General features: G+C 42.4%; 1 protein-coding gene across 13 annotated transcripts in view; it reads left to right on the forward strand.

The window, feature by feature from the left end:
• The first annotated feature begins 301 nt into the window (after positions 1-301).
• The window catches only part of P4HA2 (prolyl 4-hydroxylase subunit alpha 2), a 31965-nt gene continuing 10460 nt past the window's right edge, over positions 302-21806 (forward strand). For 7 of the 13 annotated variants that reach the window (XR_010885634.1, XR_010885635.1, XM_067304803.1 and 4 more), the window contains exons 1-10: positions 936-1305; positions 1602-1697; positions 2721-2831; positions 9868-9967; positions 12286-12382; positions 13317-13468; positions 14963-15100; positions 16368-16607; positions 18377-18576; positions 19369-19545. Coding sequence is in view for 11 of the 13 variants with exons in the window: in XM_067304803.1 (XP_067160904.1) it covers positions 9886-9967; positions 12286-12382; positions 13317-13468; positions 14963-15100; positions 16368-16607; positions 18377-18576; positions 19369-19545 (1086 nt within the window). In the remaining 2 variants the exon portion in view is untranslated. Of the gene's footprint in view, positions 384-935; positions 1306-1328; positions 1698-2720; positions 2832-9867; positions 9968-12285; positions 12383-13316; positions 13469-14962; positions 15101-16367; positions 16608-18376; positions 18577-19368; positions 19546-21806 lie in introns of those variants that run through there. The other 6 variants (XM_067304805.1, XM_067304804.1, XM_067304801.1 and 3 more) reach the window with 6 other exon arrangements.

Below are 21806 nucleotides of genomic sequence, written 5' to 3' on the forward strand. Positions count from 1 at the left end.
GAACCGCTCCTGCCGGCCCGGGTGGGGCAGCACGTCGATTCACCGTCCCGAATTTCCCCTCAGGATTAATTTCTTAATTCACTTAAGTCACTTCCCGCCAGCGAGCCCCGGCTGAGGGCGGCGGCGGTGGCGGTGCCCAACGGTCGGCGCCTCAGAGAGGGGCGGGGGGGGGGGGGTAGAGGGGCGCCTGGCTGCGCAGCTACTCGCGGCACTACGGCGTGCCCGGGCGGTGCCTGGCGGGAGGCGGGGCTTCCGACGTGGCGGCGGCTCAATAGGAGCGGGGCAGGGGGCGGGCCGGGCGGTGCGGTTCGGCGCGGCGGCGGCAGCAGCTGGAAGCGCCGGGGCGGTTCTAGAAGCGCGCTGAGAGGGGCCGCGCGCCGGCGGTGAGCGGCGGGGTGGGATGGGATGGGGCGGGGCGGGAGCGGCGCGCGCGGGGGTCTCTCCTGGAGGGGCGGGGCGGTGGCGCGCGGGGGTCTCGCCTCAGGGGCGGGTGACGGGAGCGGCGCGCGCGGGGGTCTCTCCGGGGGGGGGGTGGAGAGCGGCGCGCGCGGGGGTCTCTGCTGGGGGGGGGGCAGCGGCGCGCGGAGGTCTCGCCTCAGGGTTGGGTGGTGGGAGCGGCGCGCGGGGGTCTCTCCTGGGGGGGGCGGTGCGCGGGGGGGGGTCTCGCCTCAGGGGCGGGTGGCGGGAGCGGCGCGCGGGGGGGGGTCTCGCCTCAGGGGCGGGAGCGGCGCGGGGGGGGGGGTCCCGCCTGGGGGGGGTGGGCGAGGTGGCGACGCGCGGGGGGGGGGTTCTCCTTAGGGGCGGGAGCGGCGCGGCTGCAGGTGAGGCGAGGCGAGGTGGGGCGAGGCGGTGCCCCGCCCGGGGGGGCCCGGCCGTTGGCGCAGCCCCGGGGCGGAGGGGGGGCCGCGGCAGAGCCCCCCGGGGGGGGGGCGGCCGTGTGGTGCTCTCGGAGCCGGCGGTGCCTCCCGCTGCCCTCAGGCTTTCCCCTAGGGACCCTGTCGCGTCGCAGACCCGTCCTTTCTGAGGGGCTTTCGGGCCGAGGTGGCCGCCGTCGGGTGAAGCGCGTACGCGCGACGCTGTTTTTTGGGGTTAGGTGGGCGCTAATCCGCAGCCCGCTCCGCTCCGGCAGCCCCCGGCGGGACGGGACTCGCCTGCGGAGCGGCCCCGGCGCTGCGGCAGGGGGCAGCAGCCGGCAGCTGCTCTCCCGGAGGGGGTTGTGCGGAGCGGGGAGACGCGAACAGCAAGCCTGGCCTTTCCCTCAGAAAAAACGCAGGAGGCAGCTGCCAGCTCTCCGAGAGAGAGAAGGTGACCTGCGAGCTCCTGAGGGAGTTGAATATCGGGCCAGAGGGTTGTTTTGACAGTGAGAGCAAAGCTGTAGTTCAGCACTGCCTGGAAACTGAGTTCCCGTTTTAAACAAGAGTGATTAAATAGTCGACCAGCTTCCAAAAGGCGCCTTCTGCGTTGCTTAGTGTGTCTGTAAATCATGACCAGATGCCTTTCTGAGCAACAACCATAATTCAGCTGCTAATTACTGAGTTTAGCTCTGGAGTTAGCAAGTGAGAGTCTGACCGCTGTTCCTGCGTGGTTGTCGCTTGCTGTAGCTGCTCTGGCACTTCCTCTGTCTCCGGTCGGTGGCCTAAGCCAGGAAGAGGTTCAAGTTCCCTGCAAAAATCCAAACCAACCACTTGTTAACAAAAGTATGATTTTTCCTTCTCTTGCGCCCCCCCCCAAAACCCCCCCCCCCACCTAGCTCTGTAATAAAGGTTCACTCCTAAAAAGTGGAAGGGCTGATTCCTTATTTCCTTACCTTTGAGTTTAAATATGACTGGTATTATCACAGAGCTTAGAAAAATTACTGTGTGTGAGTTGCTTTAACGGACTGTGTGTTAGCAGTCTGCTGTAGCTTTCAGATAAAGCAAATATTGACTTAAACTTCATATGAAGGAGTTCAAAACTCACTTGTTCTACAACCATCTTTGATAGATTAAGAGTTGGAGTGTGTGCATGGACCACTATAGCAGCTCAGGTGCTGTGCAGTAACTTGTCTGAGCTCTGAATGATAACAACTGGGTTGTCTGTGCCTGGAAGGTTCCTGAATCACTTCAGAGTTACCATTCTTATCCTGAAATAAATCTGCATCCCTAGGGATAGTCAGAACCATTGACATTATTTAAAATAACTTCCAGTTCATTTTAATGTTTCAGTATAGGTAAACCTTCTTTCACCCTTACCCAGCTTCTTGTTTTAACCTGATTTCTCTTTTTCTGAAAAATGTTTTTACTTTTTTCTGTGTAAAACACAGATGTGCAGTTGAGTTCCTGCCTGTTGGTTGGTCTGTGGTGATAAGCCGGAACATAGACAATTGTGAATGTTCAGTACAATGCAGTAGTTTTAAGCTTTTTTAAAAAAGGTTTGTGTAAACACAGTCTAAGGTTGGCAGTGTGAAACCTAAAAACAGTACTTAGGAGGTTACCATAGCCCAACTGGGGGACAATAGTGTGCTGCGCTGTGGTAGTGTGAAACATGCCTTTGAGGCCAGACAGGAATAACTTTGCTTTAAACAGCAAGGAATGTCCTTATCTTGGAAGAAAGCTGTTGAGCTGCTTGGCTTTGTAGTATGCAGTATTTGTAGCCAGTAGTCACGCATGTTCCTCAATAGTAAGTATCCAAGGCAGGTTTTTCCCAGAAGGCATTTTACCTAAAGCTTCTTGCCTCTTAAGTTTATAGGTGCTTTGTGAGGACGAAGTTGAGCTGAAAGGACACCACAGCCATCTTCAACAGGTCAATACTTTGGCTTTCGGACATTAAGGACCTAGGAGATAATCCCCCAGGTATGTTGTAAATATACAGCAACTAATAACTGCTACTATTATACTGTAGTCTGGAAATTATTTAACATTTAACATATTTAATTATTTAACTGGTGTTGCTCTGACACTAACAGATGAGAATTTTACTTCTTGTTTGTATACCTTAGTTTCTTGTGCCTTTTTTTTTTTTTTTTTTTTTGTAATGTAGCTCTTTAGGGCAGAAAGTACAAGCCCGGAGTATGATGGTTTATTTCAAAGCCAGTAACAGTAGAGGGAGCATGATTTACCCTTTAGGATAAGGAGTTTTTCATTCTAGGTTTAAGTCAGTGGTCCAGCCTGTTTATTGTTTCCATGCTGTTATATTGGCAAACTTCCAAGGGAGCAAGCTATAAACATGTAGATGGATATTTTTCCTATGACTAGTTCTGATTTTTTTTGTATATAGTTTTCTATATACTTGAGAATGTAAAGCATGTTTGGAGGCACATTCTAGAGTGATGTTAGAATAGATTCAACCCCCAAACCTTTGAGATGGTATCTCGACTTTAACTCAATTTCTAATGTCAATTGAAAGAAATAGAGTAGACCTGTTTTATATAAAACTTGTTTCTCAACACTGAGATTGCTTTTAACGTTGCATGAGCATATGGAAGCTTATCTGAAGCTCTTGATATGCTAAAATTCTAGGCTCTGCGCAGTAAAACTCGACCTAAATTTCAATGATGAAGAACAAACTCCAGCAGGAAATGACAAAGCATGCAATCCTGCTGGCCTATCTTCACTAATAGGGTGGGATTTAACACTATATTGCACTATCAGTAAGCTCATTCCATATGAAGCTGAGTAAGATGCAGGAAGATTTGCTGTGCCTTAGATTAGCATGAGTTTTCTGTCACAGTGCCAAAGTTAGTTGTGTGTTTTTTTTTATGCTTTTAGAAAAACTGTTGGGAGCTAATCCAGATGCTTATAGTTTCTAAAGTTATATAACTAAGGATAACAAGATCCATTTTGCATTAGAGGGAACACCCAAATTTTACTAAAAGTACTGCTTCCTTGTTAATGCGTGCAAGCAAACAACTTTTGTCTTTTGGCCTGCCTTGAAAAATACAATCATGTTTTATTAGTTGTTAGACAATTATAATTCTTTTCAGATGCACATCAAGTGCTTTGGCAAGAAAGGCAGTGATGTAGGCATACATTGCTTTAAGCTGTAAATCTGAAGTGTCCTGGGGGAAGGAGCTGGGAAGCAGTTATTTGATGCATAAGGGAGAAGAACTCATATGTGTTGAGGCACCTAATATTGAAAGGAAACAATGCCTGGGAATCTTGGGTTTTGGGAATCTTGGAGAGGAGGTGAAGTCAGCCATGCAGTCAGTTCAGTACTCCTTGCTGCTTCTGCAAGTGACGAGACAGTGGGTAGAAAGCACTGGCATTTGGAGAAACCACTAATAGACTTGGCTCATCCAAGAGCCCAACCTCAAACTGCTGTTTCTATAAGAATAGACCGTTCTTCAGAGCCTGCCATATGAACCTCAACTCTGATGTGTATACCAAGAGCCAATCTGTGGCCAGAGGTGACTTTGTAACAGTGATTTGTTTGTTAGATTATTCTGCAAGACTTTAAATTTAGATACAATGTGGAAGCAGCTATTTTAACTGGGGTTTTCTAGGTAGATTTTAAGCATTGGCACACGCTGGAAGAGCCAAATTGTAACCTGTATTTGTGTCATCAGCTTGAAAGTAGTTATGCAGTGCTGATTTACTGTGTAATTCAAAGAAATAATATAATCAGATTTTGACAGTATCTTGTTGCAAGATATTTTGTTTCACAAACTTTATTTCTCTGTAGCAAAGTGTGGTTATGGGACTGCCACTGCCTATTTAGGTTCCATTCTTGCTGTTCTTCTGTTACAAATTTCCTTATAATGCACTGTTGTACCAACTGACTAAAATTTGCTGGGAGTCTCTTGGGGGTGAAGGAGGAGGAGAAGGCATTCATGTTCTTCAGTGCCTCTGGCTTTGGCTTACTGTGAAATCCAGCCTAATGGCTCCACTACTCCCAAGGGATGGGGGACAAGTATTGCAGGTGGGTTTGCTGCCTCCTGCCTGAAGGAAGGCTCTGTGAGGGTCACACTCCTCTTCTGTGGCCTACAAAAGAGAACAAGGCAGCCTGTTTGATCAGAAGGGGTAGGATGAGTAACGGATAAGTTTCCTCATCTGACTTGAAGAAGGCCTTTCTTTTGGCTCTCATGGAAGCTGGCTTGAACCCCCATGACTGGTTATGAAATACGGGATGGGGAAAAACTGATAGGCCTGGTAGACGTGTAAATAACTTTACTTTTTAGGTCAGATCCATGTTTTTAATCTTACTGAACAAGAGCTTTTAGAAGGATTATTAAATAAAGAATTCAGTCTTTTAACTTTTGGATAAAATTCCATCCTTGTCTACTTTGTTTAGAGTCTTTTTCCTTCTGCCAGTGCTTTCTGAAGTCTGACAGCACTCTTTCCAGCGGGAGCAGTGATTCATTGAGGTCTTTAGCTCCTAAAGTAGTGAAATGTTTGTACAATATGCATTTGGTTGGCTTTTCAGCCCTGCTAGCTGGGGACATTCAGGAAGGAAAGGAGCAAAGCAATCAATATATGTTATGGTATGCAGCAAAGTTCAGCTCAAGCAGTGTTACTGGAATAGTTTCTTGCTAGAGTGAGAACAGTACCACAGGTAAGGCAGTGGTATAAGCGCTCCTCTAAGAGGAACGTGCTGCACTGATCTTTGTGTGGACAACACTTAATGCAGCTGAACAGGTCAGGAGAGTAAAATTGTTGTTCTGGGACATCTTATAACCTCGGCATAGAGCAGTGTGTGAACTGCCTGCTCTCAGTTCTTGCATGGGGCTTTTCTTATAAGCCCAAGGCTGAAACTGAGCCTAATGGACCCTTACAAGTTTTCTCCAAGTCTATTGCAGAGGATGTAGCTATCCTCAAATAAAAGGAAATCCTGATTTTACCTGTCCAGCATGACATGTTCATCTTCTAAAGATGCTATTGAGAAAAAGCCAGGAAGGTAGGCAGTATTTATCCTACACAGATTTATTTTCTGCAGGGCTTAGGCATTTCTGTACAAGTAAGGTTTTTTCATTCTCTGTTTGAATAAAACATATTGGATTTATAATCATTTGTTTTAATCTCAGTTATTGAGGTAGGAGGTGCTAATGTCTCTTCTGCCTCTTTCCCCTCTTTGTTAGCAGATGGTTTATCTGCAATGGGGTGGGTGCTCGCACATGCTTACACTCTCCAGAAATGTGGTTATAACATTATGCTCATTCTCTTGTAATTCATTATTCATGCTGGTTTTCTGAGTAACAGCTGTGAAAAGAATGTGTATAAACAATCTGAAAACCCTACAGCCAGGTGTCCTGCTCGTTCAAGCAAGAGCCGATTTCTCTGTTTGCTGAGAGTTTCTGTTTATTGACTCAAGTAAATCTGAGTAGGATGGCAAAGCTGTTAAAGATCTGCTATAAAGACAAGCTGCTAGCTGTAGTAAATGTTCTTCTTGGCAGATATCCTGAGCCATGAGAGAATATGGTGGGGAGGTGCAAGGAGAATGTAGAATCATGGTGTTTTAACTGGAAAATTCCCTTGTAATTATTTTGCCAAGCTTTGTCTAGTGCATCCAAAATACTGCTTCATGAAAGAAGAACAGATTATGCAGATGGACAGTGGTGGCTTAATATCCTTAAATCTATGTACTATTTGAATGCTCTTGACTTGCTGTGCTTTCTGCTATATCGCTTATTGTGGCTTTTAGTGCTGGCAGACCTCTGCATAGTACTATTCATTCAGCTTTACTCAATTCTCATGTTACCCTTGTACAGCTTTGAACTGACTTAAACGAGCAGTTTGGGAATACATGGCTTGAAGGGGGGAAGGGAAGGCATTATGATGCTACGAGACGTTTTCTTGCTTATTCATACTTGCACACTGTTGCAGTAAATGTTTCTGATTTCTCATGTAGATTTTTAAAGCAAGCAAGACAATTTAAACTTTATCTCACAATGTGATATATGGCAAAAAAATAGAGCTATTTGTAACTCTTCTTAATAGTGGTTTTATTGACAGTGTTTTTGCTGTTTATTTTCATGGCACCTAGGAGCTTGGCAGAGGGTCAGAGTGCTTATCAGGCTGTGTGCTTGAAAAACCCAGAAGGAAAAAACAGCATCTACCTGCCATCTTCTGTTTCATGTTGTGCAGGCAGGTGTGTGGAACCCAAGGGAACAATGAGCTAGAATTGTCACAGAATTATCTTATTTTAATACCGTCTCACTTATTGTATTGCTTGAAACTCCAGGATGTTCTGTCCATTTGCCCTTCCCTTCTCCCCTGTTTCTCAGCAAGTTTAAGTGATTCCCTTTTGTCTCAAATAATTTTGTGCTGCTTACTGTATTTTGAGTAGGAGCAAGTTGTTAATAGTTATTTCCAGCCGCCAAAGAGTGTACTCAATTATAATGGGTAAGAAAAAGGAATTACTGCTTCTTGGATTAAAATGAGCAATTGTCTTCTCTTTTGACGCTGTGTGTGGGTGCTATGCTAGCCTTCACGTATGTTGAGTAGCAGCGTTTGCATGTGAAGGCTGGCTGTGGTGGCTGCTCCTGCTCAGTGAACAGGCAGCCCCCGAGTGAGCTGTGGGCTGACCTCTAGGTCCAAGTGCAGTGCAGACTCCTCATGAATTTGGTGGAAGAGGCAGTCCTGGCTGTCGGATATCCCAGAAGAATTAAAGCTTCCATAGAGCTCTGCTGTATGGATGCTCTTTCCCTTACCACACTTGTCAACTATTTACAGTCTTCTCCACCTGCCTGCTCAGGCTCTCTATCCTGTCCGTGCCCTGTGTCATGTGTTCTGAGTTGTAACAGGCTGCTTTCTGTCTCCATTTCAAAAATCTGTTTCTAAATGGGCACAGCCTTTGAAATACAAAAATCATAAAGACTCTGTGCCCGGAGGCCAATATGCTGGGACAATGCATTCTGAGTAAGTAGAGCTGGAAACTTTCTACTTTTCCAACTTTGCTGTCAATTCTACTCTGCAAAATGCTATTTCTTCTTTACTTGTATTTTTCACTATTTGTGTTCCTAGAAAGTTTTTATATAACCGAATTTCCTAGCATGCTGAGTCTAACTTACCATAATTTAGGATTTTTATTATTATTGTTATTGGAAGATAGTACAGCTTTGTATAGTCTTATTTTCCAGCTATAATTATGTGAAGTGGAAGGTATTGGGCTGCACCCATGGAAAAGCTAAGTGGAAGACTAATTTTGAGGGCTCAATACTTCTGCGTGGGCTATGTTAAATGAAATTTGTTGAAATTACTAGAGAAAGTGTATGCTATCTTTTATAAAACCAAAAAAGACAGTCATGCTGTGTTTGTTTTACTTTAGCATTAATTTTGAAGAGACCAATCTTAAAACAACAACAACAAAAAAAACCCCTACTGTGGGAGTTTTTTATTAGTTTAAGTGTTATAGGAGCACATCTTTGAGCATGATGACTCCTCTGACATTCTCCCTTATGTGTTTTTTACTTCTACTTTGTTTTAAAACATCTTGCAACTGCAATAGTGCTTCATGGATGTTTCATTAATGTTCCAGTAGACTTTACATGTGCTTTTTATTTGAACCTTCTAGTCCTCATCGCTTGCTGCATATTGGCTTGGTTTTTGGGGCGTGCAAACTACATTCCCTTGTGAGGAAACTAACCCAGGGGCTTTGCTTCTAGTGCTTGCTAAATGCATTCAAGGAAAACTCTGAGCCAGTGATTGGACCTGCATACAATTCCAAACCATGTGCATGGGTGGGGATGTTCAGTCCAGGGAACTAGACTAAATGAGGTCTTGAGTTACCCCCTGCCTGCCAAGCTACAGATGATGTAGACATAGGTGTCTCCATGCAGACTGCCTCAGCGTGCTGGTCTGCCCTTACGGCACCAGAATGCTTGCCAGTGTTGACAAGACATAGTTATCTCTTTCTCTCTTCTGCTCCCTTGAGCTCAGTAATGAGGAATTAAATGCATGTGGCTGTGAATTTCCACCTAGTGTTAAATGTGCCAGTGTATTTTTTCACTGAATGCTGTTGTAACAAATTATAGTGGCATCAGTCTAGCTCTCTTGTTCGTTCTAAGAGAGCAAAACCAAGCATTTCCAGTTAGCTGTAGCTACTTACATTGGAATACCGAGTGGAGAGAGCTAATTAAATCATCTGCAGACTGGATTTTGTTAGGAATGGTTGTCTTTGTTTCTGATCTCTTGGGGTTTTTTTAAGATCTTGGTATAACTGGATCTCAGCACAACACTTGGACCTGAATCCGTTCCAGGCATTACTGAACTTTGCTCCTGACCAAATAATTGTTAATGTTTGCTAAAGCTTTATGAGAGATGCAATTTTCTTGAAGTACTTCCTTTCCACTATATCTCACTAGTGGGAAAGCCTCCCTAACGTCTTGATTGGAAACAACTTTTTGTTGCTATATGTATCTTAAATATTGCACAATACTGAGGCATCTGTAATGTAGTTTTCTGGGCCTTTGTGTGCACTTGTCACATGGAATAGCATCTGTAGTGTGCAGATGGGTGTTAAGAGGGTAAGTAGCCAAGACACCTTATGGGCAAAGCTGAGTGCTGGCGTTCATGAAGCTTTAAGTGTTGATCTTATTGTAGTGAATGAACAGAAATCTTAAGTACTGCTGACTGTAACGCCCTTGTTATGTGTCTAGGGTCTCATTAAGCTCCCTTTACTGAAATGTATAGAACCAGATATCAGGTGGGACAGTTCTAAATGACAGAACTAATTTTGCGAAAGGAATTACTTAGATTTTTTCACTGATTAGAGCTCAGTATTTCAAGGACCTAATTGATTTTTGTGAGCAATTTGACTGAAGGTGATGATTAATACCTTGTTGGGGTGTGTGTGTGTGTGTGTGTGTGTGTGTGTATGTATGTGGTTCTCCCCTTGCCACACACAAATCTGTTAATTCTGTCCACCCCTCCTCTTCCTTATAATACGTTACAGGTTAGAGCCATCTGGAAGATGAAGCCCTGGCTGCAATTGGTGCTCTTGACCTGTATTTGCTTGTTCTGGCAAACAGAAGCTGAGTTTTTCACCTCTATAGGTAATGAACAATGTTGTGATAATGTAGCTAATACGGTTGCCAAAACTCTTTAAAAGTTTACAGTTGAAGCATACGACTTTGTTCATACAGCCCTATCAAATACTATCCCCATTAGGAAAAGTTACTTTTCTGCATCCTCGATGTTATTCTGTGTTGCAGATCACAGAATCACAGAATGGTTGAGGTTGGCAGGGACCTCTGGAGATCATCTAGTCCAACCCCCCTGCTCAGGCAGGGTCACCTAGAGCACGTTGCACAGGATCGCGTCCAGGCGGGTTTTGAATATCTCCAGAGAAGGAGACTCCACAGCCTCTCTGGGCAACCTGCTCCAGTGCTCTGTCACCCTCACAGGGAAGAAGTCTTTCCTCATATTCAGGTGGAACATCCTGTGTTTTGGTTTGTGCCTGTTGCCAGGCTAAACAGGCCCAGCTCTTGCAGCCTTTCCTCATAGGAGAGATGCTCCAGTCCCCTAATCATCTTTGTAGCCCTTTGCTGGACTCTCTCCGGTAGCTCCATGTCTCTCTTGTACTGGGGAGCCCAGAACTGGACACAGTACTCCAGATGTGGCCTCACCAGGGCCTCACCTGCACTTGCCTTTGTTGAACTGCGTGAGGTTCCACGCCCAGCTCTCCAGCCTCTCCAGGTCTCTCTGAATGGCAATTCAGATCTTGCATCAGTGGAATGTTTTTGCAGTTCAGTATCTTAGCATGTTATGACCAACATGGTGCGTCTTATTTTATTCAGAGCCCCCAGAGAAATTTGCACAAGTTCTGATTTTATTAAGAACTGTGCACCTGACTTTGTCATGAGCACGGCAGAGATGTTTTGTGCAAAGCTTATATTAAAAGCATAATCCAAAACCTGCTGATTCATGGAGAAAACTTAGTGATAAAAATGTGAAGTACTTTCTTTCGCAGAAGCTGAAATCTGTTATGCTCAATAAAAGCTAGGGTTAGGCATGGGAATGAAAAATTAATATCCCTTTTACCCTGTGGATGTTGTATAAGGCTTCAGTAAATCCCAGAGAATTACATAGAATTATCTTAAATCCTGAAAATTATTTTGATGTTTTAGTTCTTGTGTTCTAACAGCTGTGATACAATTGTTTGTGATTGTGGTAGATTCTAAAAATATGAAGACAAACTGAATTCTGTTGTGACTTCAGAGCTAGTGCTTTCCTGTGAAACAGTGTGGGGAGTGCCCCTCCTAAAGATAATACAGATTCATTAACTACATCTGCCTGTCCTCCAGAGCTTAGTGGAGCTGTATTTTTGTAATGGCAAAACTCAAAGTTCCGGTGGTTTATTTTGTACCTGTCTCTCAGTGGAAAGGTACCTCAGTGTATCTGCCTCTCTGTGGAACCTCTCAGTCAGGGCAAAGAATGTTGCTCGCTGCTGACCCCCAGCATGCGCTACCCTCACTGCAGAGCTGGCAAGTAACACTTACCTAGACGTGCATTATTTGATTGTCTCTTTCCTGTAAGTTAAAGGTAGGGTTTTGTACACAGATGCCATGAGTCACCATCTTCTCTGTTTACACTTACTCATTCCTGAAACTTACCTTAGGGGATAGACTGAAAATAGAGCAGCCTGCTGACTTCCATCTGCTTCATTATGCCTCATTAATAATTACTTTGGAATGCTGAAAACAAATCTGTTGCTGTGTTTCTGAATCTCTTTGGATCATTCAGTGTTTGGTCTGTGAAAAGCAAAGTTTCTTATAGTAATTTGGATTGATATACTAGCAGTTTCAACTAATATTAATTGGGAGAGATTTTGCATGTTAGTCTACAAACATTAGTCTGAAATTCCTCTGTACTTTAAAGTTAGGCTGTGTTTCCACAGTTACCATGTTGAAAAGCTGTAATTTTAAGTGATGCCAGTGGTTAAACTAATAAATCACTGGTGTGACCTAATCTGTATCCACATGTGGAACAGATACTATGGCAACTATTTGAATCTTCCATTGCTTTGACTTTAGCTGTATTAATGTCAAACCCTTCCATTGATTGCATTTTATGTAACTGCAATATTAAAAGTAATTCGAAGATGGTAAAAAGGTCGTAGCAAAGCTACTTCATGGGCTATTAAGGTTGAGATTTTTTAAAAGCCACTTGAAGCATTTGAATGCCAGATCGGCATGTATAATAGCTTTGTGGCTTACAAACATTAAAAAACACCTGTGCTCTGAACCTTAGTTTGTCTGTTCTTTGTGGTGGCTTTAATAGCCCTAAAGCACCTGAGGCTGGTCTTCTGTGCTGTTGGAAAGTGACTTCTTGTTTTAGCTCTGATTAACATTTCCTCATTTCCCATTTTTAGGTCAAATGACAGACCTGATTTATGCAGAGAAAGACTTGGTGCAGTCTTTAAAGGAATATATCCGAGCAGAAGAATCCAAGCTCTCTCAGATTAAAAGGTAGGGGGAGAGGATTGCATTAACCAAGACGCCTAACAAAATGGCTAATCCATTATGCTGATTTACACAACGCCTTCTTGTCGCCATCTCTGTCACTGGATCTGGTTAATACTTCCTCATAGACAATCACAAAGTAGGACCATAGGTAACAATAACATGGTTGTAATTTCCTCCAGTAGAACTGCAGAGAGGGGTCCCTGCTTCAGAAATATATATATTTTTAAATTCTCTGCTCCTTTAGTAATTTGCACTTGCTGGGCTTTTTCTGCTTCTTTCCCTGTCCTTGTACCATCACAAACACTCTGTGTAGAAGACCCTTTCTGATAAGGGATAGTATGGAAGGGAGCAGAAGAAATTATCACTGTAGCACTAGTAGCATAAATGGCAGTTCAGATATCCTATAATGCAGAGCACAAAGTTTCCTAATACTAGTTTGAAGTTGAATGACAGTGTTCTTGTCAATGGACAGCTCTGCTATTGTTGTTCTATGGCCACTGAGCATTTTTCAGTCTGAAAAAAATCAAAGCTTTGGGTCTGGTTTCCATAAAGCTAACAAGCTATCAGGGTTACATATAGGTTTGTATTGTTACTCTTAGATGAATAAATGGCACTTGCAGTGATTGTGCGCTGTATATCATTATCTTTATTTTCCAAACTGCAATATGCTGGAAATTGGTGGCTAAGGCTCATTGCAGGTGAGATGTATTTCTACTGTAGTAAGTTTTTAATTTATTTCCCTGTCTACTATTTTAAAGTTGTGATTAAAAAATCAGTTGTACTTCACTTTATTCTTGTGAAGTTGAAAGCTCAACAGCTGGTTATAATGGCAAAAGGAGCAATAAATTGGTTCTAGCTGGGTAATTAGGATGACTTAATATGGAAGATATGCATTTGTAAATTGGTCTCAGACTGAGGCATATGCTTCTTTTTCCAGCTGGGCTGAAAAAATGGATGTACTGACTAGCAAATCAGCCTCTGATCCAGAAGGATATCTGGCACATCCCGTAAACGCATATAAACTGGTGAAGCGTTTAAATACTGATTGGCTGGAATTAGAAAACCTAGTTCTTCAGGACACAACAAATGGTAAGGAGTTTCAGGGAAGAAAATGTTGGTAGGAGGTAGCTTTACAACACAGTTACTTCCCCTCCTTGTATTCTGGAAAGCTGTAAACTTAATTGTGGTTTAAATGCTGTTGCCAAGTCCATTTGAAACTTAAACTAATGACTGGCTTCTTGTTTAGTGGTTACCTATGAGTGGTGGTTGCCACTCAGACACTTCTGAGTCAAGACTCAAAGAAGTTGTAATGTGTCTAAGATTGGTAACATGTTGTTTGGCTGTGCTGCCTTGGAGGGGAGGCTAGGATATCCCCAAATGTTCAGCTGTGTTGGCGACTATTGTTTCATGCCTTGTCTTGAGTTTTATGTTCCTTTAATTAAAGTTCATCCATCTATGTTCCCAATCTGCTTCTTCCCTCACCAATTGTTTTTTGACCACTTTGTTCCGGCACCTGTACTGTGTTGGTAAAGGAATTCCTATCAGCTCCAGCATTAACAGTTGGCAGATGTTGTGGTGTATCTGTTGATACAATTGCTATATTATCCTGTTATCTATAAACCTGTCCTTCTAAAACAAATGTTTCCATTACTAATCCTTCCTCTTGCATCATATTGTCAAAATGTCTGTATGCCTGAATCCTGCTTCATTAAGCATATTTTTAATGCACACTTATTTTTACTGGACCCTTTGAAAGTAATGGGGAAGAGGGAATATTTCATGCGGAACACCCTGCATGATTTCAAGGTTTTTTTCCAGCCAAGATTTTCAGTGTGTTTTGGAATAGACAATTCTATGGAGTATCTCTGTCTTTAATTCTTTTTATAAAAACTTCCTTTGAGAAGTCTGTTTGCCATGTGACTGGAAATAGCAGATGTTTTCTTCCTTCAGCTGTTCTCTCCCCTGCCCCCTAACCTGTTATACAACCTTGATTTATTTGCATAGTGCATTTAATTTTATTTCTTCATGTGACCTGTTCTTTTAGTTGCTAGGTTTAAAAGCCTCTTACCAGATAACAAGCCCTTTAAAATCCTGCGTAGGGGATCCTGGCTCAGGGTCTGTGTCCCCTGAGCTGAGACTCAGATCACTTATGGCTTAACAGGTTGGTGGAGTGCGGAGCAGAAATCATTGTGGAATGCCATGATCTGCAGTTGTCTCTGTGGATATTGCAAAAGGAGAACTGAGGGAAGCTGTTAAGTTTTCATGCTGGAAAGACATTACAGGAAACTGAAGATTATTAGATTCGCATTATACTTCAGTAACTGCAGCACAAGAAAATTGCATTTTTAGTTATTTCTCTTGCCTTTTTCTTTTTTGAGCTGTAATTCTTTAAAATGGGGTGGAAAGCAATGTTTATATAACTCAAGGGCCTGATGTGAGGCTCTGTGTTTAAACCTAGACTCTGATTCTTATTCTTCCAAAAACTAACATAAGAGAGGGAACATCTACTTTATCTGATATTGTGTGTGTTCTTAATTCATTCAAACTCTGGCAGTAACAACTTCTTTCCCTTTTAATGCAAAGGCTTTATTGCAAATCTCACAATTCAGCGTCAGTTTTTTCCAACTGAGGAAGATGAGACTGGAGCTGCAAAGGCTCTGATGCGCCTGCAGGACACATACAAACTGGATCCTGAGACTCTCTCTCGAGGTAACTTACCAGGTAATTGCACAAGGGTCCCCTCTGCCCTTCAGAAAAGGAGGTGGCAGCATCCTGGCGCTTCTGAGATTTTTATCTACTCTCCTTCAAAGTCCTCTTTCAGTAGTGATGAAGCATCCAAGAGCCATGGAACTAAAAATCTGAGATTTAGACACTTGGATGTATCTATCTGAATATTTGAGAACAACCTCCGGGTTTTTTCCACCCAGGCCAGGCAGCCATAGTCTGCAGTGACCAGTTCAAGTAGCTTTTTATTTTATTTTTTTATTGCTCTAAAAAGAAAATGCCATTTTCACTAATTACTAATACCGAAGACAAACTTTCTTGTGCTAGCTGCTGTAGTCTTCACTGTACTGGTTACAGTGTAAGCAAGTAAAATGGGCACTTCATGTCCCAGAGAACTTGCAATCCAAGGGAAAAAAGAATGCTTCACAATATGTTGCTGTGCTGGCTCTTAGGAAGTGTGACTCTGTTTCTTCCCTCTGGTCTTCCAGTGGGGCTTTGGTTGAATCGCTTTGCCTCTGTTCCTCATCTGTGAAATGAGGGCTGACAGTATATGCCACAGAAAGGTGTTTTGGAATCTATATAGATATTTTGTAATGCTTCAATGTTTTGGCAGCTGAGCCCAGGTAAACGTTTATTATTTCTGCTTATAAGAGATTTGTTAGCAACAAATAGTAGTGTGGGCAGACGACTTCACAACACACAGTTGTAGTTGTTACCCATAGGTGATTAACAACAAACTTTAATTCTAAAACTCATTTACCTGTGCATCTGCTTAGCTGGAGCAAGCAGGAATCTGTGCACAGTGAAACAGTTAATTGGATACCTAGTTTGTCTGTAAATAACAATCAGTAAGAAGCTTATGCACAAACAAGTTCCTTATTAAAATCTCCAGTAAAAAGCAAAAAAGTATTTTTAGCTAGCTCTACATATGGCCAGGCTTCTCCAATCATCTAACTCTGTTAATTCTTAGGTTCAGCAAAGTCAGCTAAGCTGTTAGGCTGCTCTGCTTTTGTCTGCAACAGAATAATTTAACACTGACTCATGTTAAATTTCTCTTGGTTTGCACAGGAATTAATGTCATAGAATTATGACAATGTAGCCTTTGATTCTTGAAGGTGATCACTTTGGTGTAGAACTTAAAATATTGTCCGAGCATTGTCTTTTAGAAGCCTTTTTGGATGATAAATGTCTGTTTAGTTATTCCTCCTAGTATTTGAAGACAAGGATGTTTGTGTGGATTACTTAATTTTCTTTTTGCTGTCAGGAACAAAATATAGATCCTCTTTGACAGTGGGAGACTGCTTTGGCATGGGCAAGACTGCTTACAATGATGGAGACTACTATCATACAGTACTCTGGATGGAACAAGCCTTAAAACAGCATGATGAAGGGGAGGATACAACAGTCAGCAAAGTAGAGATCCTAGATTATCTCAGCTATGCTGTTTTCCAGTTTGGGGATTTGCATAGAGCCACGGAGCTCACCAGACGTCTGATATCTCTTGGTAAGAACAAAAGATCCACTATTCCACTAAAGCAACAGAGCCAAGAGCGCGCACAGTCAACACAATAGAGAGTTGACTGGAAGAGTATTCTGCCGTATTTTACAATAGGCATAGATCCTGAGGGAAAAAAACAGTCTGCTTTTGCTTGAAGCGTCTTCAGCAGTGTATCCTGTAGTGCACGCTGTTACTACCTAAAGACTAAACGCCTCTGACTGAAGTACCTGTGTGCTATGGTGTGCTGAGACGTTGTGTTTAGTAACTGTTAAAACCTGGGCTATCTCATGTGGAGATCAAGGCCACCATGGACTTGAGCAGAGTACTGCCTCCTGGGTCTAGTCCTACTGACTTGTCAGATTCCTCTCTGTATCCCTCTCTGCAGGCACTGTTTGATGCCTGGAGACTACTTTGCCTGAGACTTTAAAGTATTTATTTCAGAGGTTTTAGAACATATAGTGGATTTAGTGGATATATATATATATATATATATATTTTTTTTTTTTTAAGCTTGCCTGTTCCTGGTCTGTTTTCAGCTTTCTATTGAGTAAAGAGAGAAGCATTTTTTTCCACAGAATTGTCTTGCCTACTTTTGGGGCTTTTTGGAAAGGTTTCTTCTCTCCAGTTAAGAGTTCTAGTCTATTGTGTTGTTTACTTATGTGGTTTTTAATCCAGATGTTAGCTACATCCCAAAAGTAGGTAAAGCCTTTTTATTGAAAAATGTTTAAATATCAGTTTAATTTCCATAGAAACTGGAATTCATAGATTAAAGTTTACAGGAATATGAACAGGTACTGAATCCAGCTCACTTTGCAATGGGGCAGCGCACTGATAGCAGAACACAAATCCTTATCAGCACCATACAGTGAAACAGGCTTGGCAATCCCTCCTGGAAGCAGCAACTTCCTCTGCTTGGTTTAACCTTCCTTTTCTAGCTAATACTAGCCTATGCTCTATTGAGTGGTTACTTCTATGGCCTTCTGGATTAATTACGTAAGATAAACACAGCAAGTTCAGTAGGGTGGAAAGGGAAACTGTTCTAGATACTCATGTCTAAAAATACTTAGTGGTGAACAGGGAATTATTCCTTAGTTATGCTGGCTAAAAATCTGGTGTTTATTGATTCATACCAACATCCAGTAATAAATCACTAATGGTAGGTCTAATGATGGTATAGTGATCTGTGGTACCTCCTTTATAAAAACTTATTATAAACCTCTAGAAATGGGCGTTAGAGCTAGGCTGCTAAGTGGTAGCACTTACCTCTGAGCTTTCAAACTTTGGAGCAAGTCTTTGGGATTGAAGTCTGGCTGGGACTCCACTGCAGTCTTTGTGCGATATGGATGAGAAGCATTGGAGGAATGGGGAGGGCGGGGGGTGGTGGTGGTGCAACAGCTAGATTGATCTCTGTGTGAGCTCTAAGGTCTGCTTATCCTAGGCAGAATTGGACAGACAAGGCTTGGAGAGAAGGAGAGATGTGAAGATCCCTAAATTCCTTTTCCCCTTCCTACCTGAAATTCAAATTTTGTTGTAGGTCCATCCAGCAACTTCTCTTGCGGGATTATACCTAGCTTCCTTTTGCAAAGAAAGGATGAAACTTGTGCAGTGCTGGTTTTCAGTGCAGACTGCAGCTGATGTCTTTGGCTGCCTCATGATGCTTTATGAAGGGGAGAATTATTGTAGTGTCTTGATAAAGCCTTGTATTACGCAGTCTCAGGAACTGGTTAAGTCACTAGTTCTGTCACTTTTATTTTCTTTTTTCCCTCCTAACCAAGACAGTACTCATGAGAGAGCAGGCAGTAATCTCCGTTACTTTGAGAAATTGCTGGAGAAGGAGAGAGAAGATAAGTCACTAAATAAGACAGTGGCTCCAACAGAACCTGTGGTGCAAGGTGGGGCCTACGAGAGGCCTCTTGACTACTTACCAGAGCGTGATATCTATGAGGCCCTCTGCAGAGGTGAAGGGGTGAAAATGGTAAGAGAAAGGAAGGCTTTGTCTGTATTGCTACTGCATAAGGGTGATCAAGCTTGCTAAAGCATGTTAAGTTTTTTCTTTCTGTGGAACTGGTTATTTTTTTGGAAAAACTAGGTGTAGTTCTGTCCATGCTGGGATTTGTACCTGCTTATATCTTGGCCTATATCTTTAGCTGTTAATCCTAAACAGAAAAGCAGCTCTTGACTCTTCCTCTTAAAGGTTGCTGAAAATTGATTCTCCTGACTTTCAGCCGTTTTAAATGCTGCTGTATCAATATACTAGGGGCTTTTTCCTCTGAGAGTTAACTTTGCTTTGCCACTGCTAGGGAATCACATTAATCCTTTCCTGCTTGCATATCTTAAAGACATCCCTCTGGGTGGCTGTTTTGATCAAACAGTCTCTAGTACCTCTCTTCAATTATGGCTTTAATTCTCAGTGTGGGGAGAGAATCGGTGTTTGTTCCATCTGCATAATCTTAGTTAAAAGATCCAAATTTTTACGGCTGGCTGCTTACATAGTTGCTGAGTTTCTCTAATCTGTAACCTATTATGGTTCCACTCTCCTTGAGGTTAGTGGTCCAGGTCTTGCTCAGTGGTATCTTTAGAGCGTAATATATGCTGGTTTTATTCACAGTAAATAGCAGAATTAATCTCATGCTTAATTCCTAAATTTGATAGTCAGCTGACATGGTTGTTTTTCCAGTGTGTTTGTATTGTGGTATAAGGCATATCTTTAAGTTCATGAAAAATGGTTGAGCAAACAATGCATCTTGCCTGGCATTTTCCATTTCAGACACCTCGAAGACAGAAAAGGCTGTTTTGTAGGTACCATGATGGAAACAGAAACCCTCATCTGCTAATAGCTCCCTTTAAGGAAGAAGATGAGTGGGACAGCCCTCATATTGTACGATACTATGATGTCATGTCTGATGAAGAAATTGAGAAAATCAAACAACTAGCTAAGCCAAGGGTAAGTTTCCGCTCTTTCACCTCAATGTTAGTTGCTAATTCAGCGCTTTAATCTCTATTAGCAAAGACTAGGCAAAGGATTTGAGAAAGATTTGGTTTCATCCTACAGATGATGCACTGCAACTGTGAGCCTAAGGGAATGATTTTGAAACTGCTTGGTGATGTACAGCCATAAAGCCCAGGCTCCTGAAGATATTTATGTATTATTGCGCTTAGTTATGCAAAGTTTTCAGTATATGGTTTAAGAACCTTTTAGGAGATTAGGGACCAGACCTGACAAGGTAGGTAGATGACTGACTAGCTTACAGTGGTAGGAGTTAGCTGTCTAAATATCTTCAGTTTCATTTCAAAAGGTAAACTTCACTTTAAAACAAAATCAAAAAGACCCCAAATACCAACAAAAATATGAGGAAACAATACCTGGTGTGTGGGTTTGTCTCTTAAGTCCTGTAGAAGAGTATCTAGAGGTTTGTGGGTTTTGCTTATGGTAACCTGGAATCCACCACTTCCGTTTTAAACTATAGTCTAGACCTGCTTAGAGCCAGGTGTTTTAGATGCCATGGTTGCATCCAGGAATGGAACTGCAGTGTTCTCCTGAAGCAGCGCATTGCATTCATTGGCACTAACACAGTACAGTTAATTAATGTACAGTGGAGCATTCTTTTGTGCCCTCTAAAAATCCACAATTTTGGACACTTGGGAAGGGCAGAATACTTCTGAGGATGAATGCATAGTGCAGTCTTTTTCCCAGAGTGCTTTGAATCTGACTCTTCCACCTGGATTGGAAAGCAGAGAAGGAGGTTCAACAGCTTCTGTCTCCTACATGTAGATCCAACTCAAAAGGCAACAGCTTTGAATGAGAACTTTAGTTTTAATGCAATACCTCTTTACCGATGCTGTGAATTGTAGTTCTCTGTACACAATAAGAAAGAACCTAGCTAATGGGAAAGCTGGAGATTCTTTTCCATAGCTCTTTGGTGTGGGGTGGGTGTGTGGTGTTTTTTTTTTCCTCTTCCCCCTCCTGGCAGAAGTCTGTCTTACTCTGTTGCCTTTCAACAAAGGCCTAGCAAAAAAAGACATTTATGGCAGTTGAAGGTCAATAATTACATTGTCTTGCTCACTTGTTCTTGTCAGATTTGACAGAAATTGAAATTAAAAGCGTGTATGTAGTTATGAATGGTTCAGTAGCATTCTTCTAGCTACTGCTATAAGCCATGATACTAAAAGTCCAGGCCACAAATACGTGCAGAAGGGTAATTCTTAATGTAAACATAAAGATCTAGTTAGGAAGTATGAATTTCTCAAACCATTTCTAAGTACGTGAATTCATTTAGTGTGCTTATGAAGTTGGACTTCTTCGAGTACCAGCTATGAGGAGTGCTGGCAGAACACTCCTGTCTGTGTGAGGACTCTCACTTCCATAAACAGATTTTTTTCCTATTACATCATACTGTAAAACTATTCCTGGAACTTCAAGAGCTTCAGATAAACTAGATTAAATGACATGCTCCACTTGGATGTTTCCATTTTATCAAATTAAGCACACACCAAAACATCTGTTAACAACCTTTTTTGTTTGACTTGCTCTGTCTTCAAAACTTTATTTGTGGAAATACCTTGCTCACTGTAAGCGTTGATTATTATGTCATTAATGTCAGAGGAGTTCTTGTTCATGTGACCTGTATAGTGCAAGACGGGGATAAGTCCTGGTGAAAGCAGGTAAATACTGTAGTCTTTGGTTTCTTGCCTTCCCTGCCTCTCTTCCCCCATCCCACCCACTTCCCCAATTGGTCTATAGCTCAGTTGCAGGAGTAGCTCTGAATTCAGCAGTATCACTGAAAGAAGGGAAAATAAAGTCCTGCAATGAGATGGTCCTTGATAAATATAGCTTAATTTCAGCCAGGAAGTTTTAGTCAGTAATCATGGAAGCTTTCAGACAAGACTCAAAGTAGTTTTAGTTTTGGGCTTGGAAAGATGAGGACTTCCTTTGTTCTGAAATGTAGTTGCAAGAAACGTCTACTTTTGGGTCCAAACACTTTAACATTATCTGCAGTTTACATTTGCCAATTTTTTTTTAGAAAAGTAACATCTGTACGTGATTGGGAGTAGCTGTATTCATCTTGGGTTTCATGCTTGTTTTGCAAAATGCAGTCACTTTTACTCCAGTTCAAAAGAGCAGTTCCAGCTTTACAGGCAATACATCAAGGCTGACTTGCATCAGCTACTAGCGACTGGGAGGGTCAAGAAAATTCTTAATTTTAT

Source organism: Apteryx mantelli, chromosome 14 (genome assembly GCF_036417845.1).
Source record: "Apteryx mantelli isolate bAptMan1 chromosome 14, bAptMan1.hap1, whole genome shotgun sequence".
Lineage (NCBI taxonomy): Eukaryota > Metazoa > Chordata > Aves > Apterygiformes > Apterygidae > Apteryx > Apteryx mantelli.